The sequence below is a fragment of the Triticum aestivum genome, chromosome 2B, assembly GCF_018294505.1.
Source record: "Triticum aestivum cultivar Chinese Spring chromosome 2B, IWGSC CS RefSeq v2.1, whole genome shotgun sequence".
NCBI lineage: Eukaryota > Viridiplantae > Streptophyta > Magnoliopsida > Poales > Poaceae > Triticum > Triticum aestivum.
In genome coordinates this window covers 267,636,523-267,647,772 of record NC_057798.1, presented here as the reverse complement: position 1 = coordinate 267,647,772, position 11,250 = coordinate 267,636,523, and the positions used below count along the sequence as shown (strand labels likewise).

The 11,250-nt window shown below is 47.8% G+C and overlaps 1 protein-coding gene across 1 annotated transcript; it reads left to right on the top strand.

The window, feature by feature from the left end:
* The first annotated feature begins 2,591 nt into the window (after positions 1 to 2,591).
* On the top strand, positions 2,592 to 8,918 carry LOC123044704 (L-ascorbate oxidase homolog). Its single transcript, XM_044467535.1, has 8 exons — positions 2,592 to 3,046; positions 3,155 to 3,264; positions 6,716 to 6,986; positions 7,098 to 7,200; positions 7,319 to 7,664; positions 7,772 to 8,137; positions 8,236 to 8,314; positions 8,409 to 8,918. The coding sequence occupies exons 1-8, from the start codon at positions 2,897 to 2,899 to the stop codon at positions 8,619 to 8,621; spliced, it is 1,638 nt and encodes a 545-aa protein (XP_044323470.1). The 5' UTR covers positions 2,592 to 2,896; the 3' UTR covers positions 8,622 to 8,918.
* The last annotated feature ends 2,332 nt before the right edge of the window (positions 8,919 to 11,250 follow it).

Below are 11,250 nucleotides of genomic sequence, written 5' to 3'. Positions count from 1 at the left end.
TCGTTCTGGTGGTCTTGGTCTTGTAGCACCGGAATGGAAACCTTTGGAAGATTCCTCGGGAACCCATGCCTGTCCTTGCCTCCTTAGCACCAAAGAGGAAACTGGCTCCTCTGCGCCCGCTGGTGCCCGCCTGCCTTGGTCGTCATGGCTTGCGTCATGGCAGCCTCGTGAGAATTGGTACCTGCATAGGAATCTCTGCTCCTCAGGAGGCAGCCTGGGAAGGCCGCTCCCTCCGGAGGTCTTGGTGTCGTCCGCCTCGCAAGGCCTGGGGGCCCTCGTGAGGGTCTTGTCTTGGCGGTCTTGTAGATGGGTCGTACCAGGCCGTTGGAGGAGCCACGCTATGGGCCGCAGGCAGGCAAGTCTAGGTACCCTGGTTCCCAGAACGTTGAAATGCTCATAAAGGGAATTTTAATCATAGACCGTATCCCGGTAATCCCTCTAATAATTATGGTAATTCATATTATAATAATAGGATACCTAATGAACTTAAGAACAATACTAAAGAAATTTTTAGTTCGCATATGCATTTCCGAAGAAGAGATTGATTACCATATTCATATTATTGGTGTTATCAAAGATTGATCCTTGGTATTTCCGGCCAGATGAAAACCGATTTTAAATAGAAAACCAGGAAGGAGAAAAATCGATGGAGGGGTAAGGATATCATTAGGGCTACAAGAAAAGCTCAAGGCTCGTGAGCCGCTCGAGGTCGACTCCTATTTTAGCTCGACTCGAGATCAGCTCAAAAAGAAATCGGCTGAGTATGAGCACTTTATGTAGCTTGATGGAGAAACGAGATGATCTTGAGCCTACATGGGCTCGCTCGATTTTAGCTCAATAGCTCAGTATCATATAAATATGTTAAATAATATTCATGTCTATTATGAAGAATTAGGATCATACATTGCCATATATGTTATGTACGATTTCTTTCTTCATTTTACCTACTAGCAAACATGAAAATTAAGCGTGGAGAAAATTTAGCCTTAGTATAACATGTGGTCAATATCTTGTTATTTTGCCAAAGTTTATGAGCAGACGCACCTTTGTTGTCTTCTATCCATGATCTCTTGTTACTAAATACTACTCTTAAGTTGAGAAAGAATAAGTCATTTTTTTCTATTATGGCCTATCTTACTTTAAAATTTGCCTTAAAGTAATTTTAAAAATCATCTTATTTAGCTCAAAACTAGCTCGAAATCGACTCGAGATCGTTACATGCTGAGCACAAGCCACTTTCTACAACTCGACCTTGAGCTTCGCACATTTTGAGCTCGCTCGAATTTTAGTATGAGTTTAGCTGAGTCAAGGCCAACTCTTTCGAACTCGACTCGTTTGCAGCCCTAGATATCATGGAGAGAGGGACGGGGGAAGGGGCAAGACAACTAAGATGGAAGAGGGAACCTTATGTGTTTTTAGGTAGTAGAGAAAAGAATTTAAGGTTTCATTTTTCATTATGCTTTCTCCCCACCTTTTGTTCTTCCAACCTCCCATTTTCAATCGATATTTTTTGTTTCTTCATTGCCTTCTATTTTTTTATCAAATCAATCTTTGGTAACCTAATAAACCAAATCAATCTATGGTATAACAATAAATTCACGGTCCATAAATAAATTGTTTTTTATGGTAAAATTTGATACATGAGAAACATCGCTGGTAACCCAATAAATGGCAATAAATTCACGACCCACAACAAATAAATATCAACCAATCTCTTATTGTCATATAAGACATTTTTTACACTGCCACGGACACTAAAAACGTCTTACGGGGCGAGTATTTGGTTATCCAATAAAGGAGATTAATCATGAACGCACACCAATTTATCAGTTTAAGAAATAGCCGAAAAATCTATACTTTATAATTAGAACACAATATATTAGAACATAACTTATTTTGTCTATTTGTTTGCATCAATATTTGTCCCGTATAGTCCTCTTATTGTGTTAAAAAAAGTATGGGCTCGTGGTAACACACAGGCACATACCTAGTGTATTATATTATACTCCCACTATTCCATAATATAAAATATTTTTGCAAGCTATGTTAGCTTACAAGAACATCTTATATTACGGGACCGAGAAGGTACTACTATTTAAAAAAAGAGCAGCATTTCTTTTCTTTCCGGCAGAACTCTTCGTCCAGTTATGCCCCATTCCACCACTTTCACTCACCTTTTTTTAAGTTTCACCACACCCTTTTCCTGCACCTTCCCCGTACACAAATCAATCATTTTAATTTACTTACGTTGTGCATCAATTGTACCGTTATTTACTTATCAAACATTTATATACACAATAAAGGAGAGGATATTTTATAAACATTTATTTACACAATCATGGGCATGATTTGAGATTTATTTAGACAATCACATCGTGTACAAATAAATCATGATTTACATAATATGAAGTAGAATATTTATATGCTGTTGCAATAATATATAGAAATACAAAAAATGTAAATGATGCCCGACACCGCAAAATCTAGCACACTGCCGTACTAGTACATGATCTATCTTTCAATGTGGGTTTACCAATTTCATTCCCCCCTCAACAACCGTCTAGAAAAGGAGGGTGCCCCGACATCCCACGGGAGGAGACACAGCCAAAAATCCACACCATCACCACCACCACACACAACACTACCTACGCTCCTGGGAGGCCACTCTCCTGGTACACCTCATAAACTCCCCTCGCTTCTCCTTTCCGTCTCCTCAGACGAAAATCACTCACCATTCGGTTCGAGCAATGCCCTCATGCTGACGAGTGACGACTCCACCAACATAAGAAGAAGAGCACCCATCCCAGTCACAAGTCCCTCGCATCTCCTTTCCAATCCTAGTTCCATACTTCCATTGCTGCAAGAAAGCGTCTAGGTAGGCGGCGCGGTCAGCAAGATGGCGAGGGGTGGCAGCGCCGTGGCTGTCCTCTCCTTCCTCCTCGGCCTCCCGCTCCTCTCCGTCCTCGTCGCCGGCGAGGATCCGTACCGGTTCTTCACGTGGAACGTCAGCTACGGCGACATCTACCCGCTCGGCGTCAAGCAGCAGGTCTCGGTGCATTCCATTATCCTCTCCCTGTTTTTCTTCTCTCTACCGTGGCACCACATTGAGTTTAGCATCGCCGTATGCTGAATGAATGAATAAATCTGTTGGCAGGGGATACTGATCAATGGGCAGTTCCCGGGGCCGCAGGTAGAGGCCGTCACCAACGACAACCTCGTCGTCAATGTCTTCAACAAGCTCAACGAGCCATTCCTTCTCTCCTGGTACACCTCATAACTTGCGAATCCATCCATTTCGATTTCGTCTGCTCCTCTTACACGTAGTACCACTTGTTGGAAGTTAATTCGTGTCCGGCCATCAATTGAATAAATATCTTAGTACTGCGTATGCCCCGCAAAAGAAGAATATCTCTATTGCTTAGCACAAGAGTATGGCAATGTTTTAATGCGCTTACAAGTTTATCCATCATCCGTTTTACTAGATATCCAAGTAAATAAATGCTGTAGCTTGCCCAGTTGTAGTGCCTATGCTCGAGTGTGAGCTTGCCTCAGTGTACCTACCGCATCCGCATGCAACTTTAAGATGTGCTTAGTTTAACACTATTACACTGACTAACCCACTTGTCCTACCAAGCTATATCGGCTATATGATTAGGCGATCTGGATAGAGTATTTAATTAATTCTATATGCAGCCTGGCCACGCATGGAATTGGAAACTAGAGTGTCATATTCACGGCAAATCCTCAAGTACGTACGTAGTACCTCTTTTAGTCTGTCGGTGAGACAGCGCAGTTGTAAATCTTCAAAGTAGGGAGTGCGTCTCATTTTAGCGGGCAATGAAAGCGCCGTGTCTGCTTCACTCGGGAGTAGTAGTATACCTGTGTAGGACAAGTGTTCCTTAATCGACGGGGCATGTCATGTCATGTTTATTTTGTGCGGCCAGACTACGGTTTCTAGGAGCAGCGGGTCGGGGCATAATAAGGACCAACGCGCTATTTTGGAGCAGGAAAAGCGAAGGGTATGAATGAAAATACTCCAAACTACCAGGCCCCTAGGAGAAAATACTCCAAATCTTTGTGATCTACTCCCTCTGTTTCTAAATATAAGTTTTTTTTAGAGATTTCACTATGGACTACATACGAAGCAAAATGAGTGAATCTACGCTCTAAAATATGTCTATATACATCCGTATGTAATTTATAGTGCAATCTCTAAAAAGACTTATATTTAGGAACAAAGAGAGTACTAGTAGGAGCAGCAGCAATGGCACATGCACAGGGAGGCGCATCAGACAAGGGTTGAATGCGATCGATGCAGCGCAGCAGAGTTTTAGCAAGTCTGATTGATCTAGGCAAGGCAAAGCACCACATTGTTTTGTTTTGTACCCACCTCGTGATCCAAGCTTTGCTAGGCTGGGTCGGGATGTGGAATAATGCGCAGGGGCAGGTACACCGCATCTCATGTCGTGATCTAAGCGTGATCACGGTCACGGGCGGGGGTGGCTGCCGCGCTTTTACCACGAGCCCCTGGAATGGATCAAAGCCTCTACCTCACGCGCGCGTCGGCCGTCGGTGAGCATGTGCCCTTCCGCGAGCGCGTGGGGTGGGTGCCAGCCGAGCCGAGCGAGGCCACCGCCGTACCGGTGGAGCTGTAGCGAGCGGACTGCAGATTCGGCGCGCCCGTGTCCTCTTCTCCTCAAAAGTTATGACGCCTCACGGGCCCTCCCTCCTGTTTAAGCCCACCTCAAATAGATCATTTTTTTTTCTTCCTCAAAGCTGACACCCTAGCTAGGGGAAGATGGCAGTACTAGCACATTGTTTCCTTTCTTTCTTTCTTTCTTTGTAATAAAAGTGTCAGTTATTTCGGGGATGAGAGCGACGCTATGGATGGCAGTACCAAGTGGTCAGCTTGGCAAGCCATCAACAAAAAATTGAAAAAAAAATTGCAATCAAGGAACCATGATAGTGACGATAGGGCCTGCAGCACTGGCTTAAAAGTACTACTGTATATGTTTAGAAACAGAGAGTTAGGTGCACCGACAAGTTTGCATGGCCGCGACGCTACGTTATAGCGCGGGGCGGAATACTGGTCGGTCCCGCTCCCGGCCCGCTCATTAGCACAGAGAGTCGCAAGTATTTCGATAGTGGTCACGCAAGTCATTAGAGCATCTCCAACAGTCGTGCTAAACTAGCACCGCGCCGTAAATTAAGCCGTTTTAGCGCGCGTGCAACGCGGCAGGTCGCTCCAGCCGGCGCGCAAAAACGGCGTGCGCGCTATAACGAGTTGGACGCGCGGTCGAAAACATTTACCCGCGCGGTGTATTTCGGGTGCCCGCTGCAGCGCGCGGCACACTCCAGCGCTCGCGCCCGCACTTCCTCTCCCACTTCCACCCCCGTCCGGCCGCGCCGCCGCCGCCGCCCGCGCCCCCCGGCGACCGTTCAGGCTTCCCGGCCTATCCCCGCACGCCCGCGCTTCCGCCCCATCCCCTCCTAGTCCCGCCGGCGCTCGCGCGCCTCCGTCGTCCGAGGAACAGCGCTCGAGCGCTCGCTGCCGCGCCGCGCCCGCAAGGTGTTTGACAAAACGCCTACAAGGTATGTATTGCTCAAACTTCATGAATTTGGTGCATGTTTTGAATTGTAGTTTTTATAGTATAGTATTGAACATTATAGATGAGTTCATCGTATGATTCTTCTGAAGAAGAATTTGATATGGAAGAGGAGGAGGATCTTGCAATGATCCTAGCTATGCATATAAAAAACCGAAGCACGGTGGTTCGGTTATGGGTCGGGAGAAAATTTGGAGAGATAGGATTGATGCCCATAACAGATTGATGAAGAACTATTTCGTGGAGAATTCCACATATCCATATCCGAAGTCGTATTTTCGTCGCCGGTTTAGGATGAGCACCGACTTGTTCAGGCGCATTGCAGAGAAACTAGCGAGCCATAACGAAAATGAACTATTTATTGTTCATTTATTTGTTTGTTTGATCATTTTTGCTCATCCTTTTTGAAATGTATATGTGGTTTGTGCGGCGCGCGCGCTGTATTTTTGCGCTCTGCTGGAGCGACGCGCGCGCGCTGCATTATAGCGCGGCTGCTGAAGCCAGCGCAGGCGGACGCGCTAAACCAGCCGAAGCGCCCACGGCAAACAGGTTTTTTGCGCGTGACGCTTAGCGCGGCTGTTGAAGATGCTCTTAGTAGCACACAGATGGGCGCTCCGTGAGCAGACAGCTTAGCTTCGCTGCAAAATGTCACCACCTAAAATAATAATAAAAGATAGTGCAATGGTGAGCGTACGTATCAATTCGTGGCGGTGACAAGTTCACGGACTATGTAAATAGAAAATATAAGAGCGTTCAGATCAGTAAAATAGTAAAGTAGTCGTAAAGATACCGCTCTTAGTAGTCCGATCCGACCAACACTCGTGCCCATGTCGTATGGAGCGCCAAAGTTTCAACGCAACACTGGTAGAGTATTTCAGTGCTATTAGTACTACTTACACGTACACGTACTACTTTTTGACTCGTTGAGGCGCCAGTTTCAGCGTGGCAAAGATGCTCCATCAGTCAAAAACAGCAGAGCAATCCGATTTGCGCTTCACTGGAAATTGACTAACGTCCTGACTGTGTGTATTTATGAGCAAACATGAGAAAGAAAAACGAGCACAACTGATGACGATGATGTTTGGCACGATGGCTGCAATGCAATGCAGGAGCGGGGTACAGCAGCGGCGGAACTCGTTTGAGGACGGCGTGGCCGGGACGACGTGCCCGATCCCGCCGGGCGCCAACTTCACCTACATCCTGCAGGCCAAGGACCAGATCGGCACCTACTTCTACTTCCCCTCACTCGCCTTCCACAAGGCCGCCGGCGGCTTCGGCGGCATCCGCGTGCTCAGCCGCCCCAGGATCCCAGTCCCCTTCCCTCCCCCGGCCGCCGACTACACCGTCCTCATCGGCGACTGGTACAAGACCAACCATACCGTAAGCAGTTACCTCTATCGTCTTGCCACGCACGCGGCCAGAGCATTAGATTAGTATTCTACTAAAAGATTCAGAGTAAGCAATTTGTTGGCGTTTGTTCTTGTTGCGCAGGATTTGAGGTACATGCTTGACAGTGGCAAGGCTCTTGGCTTCCCTGATGGCCTGCTCATCAACGGTCGCGGCTGGAACGGCTACACCTTCACCGTCCAGCCCGGTAAAAACCACGGATCAAGCATACATACATACATGTCTCAACAGCCTGCACGAGAATTCAGTTTCTGATTGACGCGCTGGTCTAGTGACAGAAGAAGCCTGAAACTTGTTGCATGCAGGCATGACGTACCGTTTCCGGATCACCAACGTCGGGCTGGCCACGTCCCTCAACATCAGGTTCCAGGGGCACGCCATGAAGCTGGTGGAGGTGGAGGGCTCGCACACCATGCAGACCGCCTACTCCTCCCTGGACGTGCACCTTGGCCAGTCCTACTCGGTGCTCCTCACGGCGGACCAGCCTGGCTTCGACTACTCCATCGTCGTCTCCACGCGCTTCACCACCAAGATCATAACCACCACGGCCGTCCTGCACTACACCAACTCCGCCGGCAAGGCTCCCGGCCCGCTGCCGGGAGGCCCCACCACCCAGATCGACTGGTCGCTCAACCAGGCCCGCTCTATCAGGTACGTAATATCGCTCATCAGTTTCTTTTCCTACTACAAATACAAATTCAGACTAGCACTGTAACCATGAAGGACAATGTGACTTGATTCTGCCTACTCGCAACCAGATGGAACCTGACGGCGAGCGGGCCGAGGCCCAACCCGCAGGGCTCGTACCACTACGGGCAGGTGCCCACCACCAAGACCATCAGGCTGGCCAACTCGGCAGCCACCATCAACGGGAAGCAGAGGTACGCGGTGAACAGCGTGTCGCACGTCAATGCAGACACACCCCTCAAGATCGCCGACTACTACAAGATCCCCGGCGTGTTCACGGTGGGCACCATCTCTGACAGCCCGACATACGGCGGTGCCTACCTTCGGACGTCGGTCATGGGGGCCGACTACAGAGGTTACGTCGAGATTGTGTTTGAGAACTCTGAGAACGAGGTGCAGTCGTGGCACATCGACGGCTATGCCTTCTGGGTTGTCGGGTATGAATGTGTGCGCGCCACATTGCATTGCTTCCTGTCTCTGGCTTTATTTACTTTCGGTGATCTGAATCTGAGCGGGTCTAATTTTTTTGATGCAGAATGAATGGAGGAAAATGGTCGCCGGCAAGTAGACAGATCTACAACTTGAGGGATGGCGTTTCACGGTACACTGTTCAGGTATGGTTCTTCTGATAACGCTCGACAATCAACAAGGTTGAGTTGTGTTCCATTTGTTCTCAAAGTTGGCGATGCCTGTGTGCGTTTCCGTCAGGTTTACCCCAATGCATGGACTGCAATCTACATGCCCCTTGACAACGTGGGCATGTGGAACGTGAGATCGGAGACCTGGGCCAGGCAGTACCTGGGACAGCAGTTCTACCTCCGCGTCTGGACGCCGTCCACGTCGTGGCGCGACGAGTTCCCGATCCCCAAGAACGCCCTCCTGTGCGGCCGAGCTGCCGGCCGCCGGACAAGGCCATTCTGACGAGTTAGCCACACGGCCAACCCAAGTTTGTCATGAGAGGATGACAGCTTGGCCTGGAGCAGGCATAAAAATTTACCATGAGAAAAAGGCTCACAAAAAATAGTTACCCGAAGGCAGACTGTCGTACATTTGCAATTGAACTTTTAGTGCCAGCTTGATTCTTTCTACTACAATTGTTTTGGTGGTGGGTAGTAGTATAATTAGTCATGTAGTACTGCTAGCATCTTAGCTTCGTTATTCGCATCCTTACTAAAGAGACAAAAGAGTATATGCTTTGTCAAGTTGATTTCCTGAGAACTTATCTGGCTGTCGGATTTTCTACACCCCCCATGAAAATGAGTACAGAGATGCCCCCCTCACGCGGGGCGGGGGTGTCACAGCCCTAGCATTAGCCTTGTTTGTCATTGCTTGATCATCATGTATCATGTTTAAATTCAAATAAATTTGAGATGGGGATGATCAAACCCTAGCCGATAATTATTTTAACTAGGTTCAAGTTTAAATCTTTTCAATGAACCCAGAATGCCCTTTAGAGAAGTTCATGATTTCCGATAAAGGTGAAAACCTCTGCCAAAAATGATGCACATATTTATAGGTCATTCTGAATTTTTGAGTTAACTCATATTGTATTTGAATTGGGGCATCTAAATACTATAAATATTTTTAAATGCTCCAACAATTTTGGAATTAGTTGAGGGCCTCTGGAATAATTCAATTAGTACCCATAACTATTCTCAGAATTTTTAAAAGTGTTTTGGCTTGAAAACCAAATTAATATTTTTTGCATAAATAGAAAACAAAACAGAAATAGAAAAGGTGAGAGAGAGAGAGAGAGAGAGAGTTACCTTTGGCCCATGACTGTAGCAGCCCACTGGGCCATGCCAGTCGTCTTCCTCCTTAGACAATAGGACAAAGGCGTGTGCCTCGCACGCGCAAGCACGCGCCCCCGACCACCTCCTGCTTGCCGCCTCCCTCTGGACCTCCCAGACGACGCCACGCACGCCGCGTGCCCAACCTTCTCACTCTCGCCCACTTTCCCCTCTCTCTCGCAAGAACACGAGCTCGACCGAGCGAGCTCGCCGACGCCGATCGCCGTACCCGTGGCCACCGGCTACCCCTCGTCCTGCCGGTGAGTCCAGAAGCACCCTCATGTCTTCCTCGTCCTCTACACCGAGCCATAGAACGACGGATGCACCAGAACGTCGCCAGCATCGACATTCCCATCGCCGGCCACCGTGGATCCTCGCCGTTCATTCGGGAGCTACAGGGCGTCCCCGACCTCTCCCTCACGCATGTTGGACTCGTTGTGAGCTCACGGGCTGAAACTCTCTCTCCTCCGCCTCGATTGCTTGCCGTAGCCATCTATTCATCGGAGACTGAAACACGCAGCCGCCTCAGCTCAACGTCGGCGTGGCTCCGATGACCTTTTGCTCCTGGGCGTGCGTCTGATGTGCTCGCCGCATGCTATAGAGCACACACGCGCTTTGGATCGACCATTTGCACGCCACAACACCAACCCCGCAACCACCCGAGCTCTGGTCGCCGCTGCTGATGTCGCCGTCGTCGCTACCGTCCACCTCGGGCCTCCCCGAGACCACTGTCGAACGCGCCGCCATGCCAACTTTCCGTAGAGCCCAGCCACGCATCCATCCATCGCCCGAGTTGGCCGGAAGGGCGACTCTGCCGCGTCTGTGTGCTCGCCAGAGATTAGCCGCCGATGATAACCACTATTATGGGCTAATCACCCCACTAACTAACCCACTTGCCCACTGACACATGGGCCCCGCACTCTAATTAACCTCAGCTTTATTTCTGCTTAGATTAGTTATAACCCAGCGGGACCCACACCTCAGAGTTGATCATGCTGATGTCTGGACTCACATGTCCGTGAAACTAGTGACGCTGGGTCACTGACCAGTGGGCCCCACTGGTTAGGTTTGACCAAGTTGACCGAGTTGACTTGCTGACGTCACGCTGACCTAATGCCGACCCAGTAAATGTTTTCTGGAGTTTTAAATAAATCAAAAATGATTTATTATTTCAAAAAAATTCCTAAACTTCTTAAATTCATAGAAAATAATCTATAGCTCTAATGAAAGTAATTTATATATGAAAAATTATCAGAAAAATTCAATCTATTTGATGGTACTGTTTTCATTCATGTTAAAGCAAGTTAAACCTACTGATCAGGTCAATCGATTAAATGTCATTTGAATAATCACGTATGGAGTTTGAAATTGAATCTTTTGTTCAAACCAACTTCATTTAATCTGGTTACTAGTTGCATTAGCTCAATCAACAACATATTGTCATGTCATGATCATGCATCATATTGTTGCATTGCATTGATTGTGTTCCCTCATGTTTGTGGGTGTTTGTTCCCTCTAAGTAGACATTGTTCCGGCGATGTGATCGATGACACCGATGAAGAGCTATACTATCTTCAAAAGTGCCACGCAAGTAAACCCCCATTGAGCATTCCGATAAAATCCCACTCTCTCGCTCATGCTCTCTTTTACTGCATTAGGACAACAAAGATTCAACTGTTACATGTTGCGGTAGTTGAACCCCATCCCTTTGCATGACCTATTTTTGCCACAGTAAATAGTTGGAACCCACTAGTATGAAT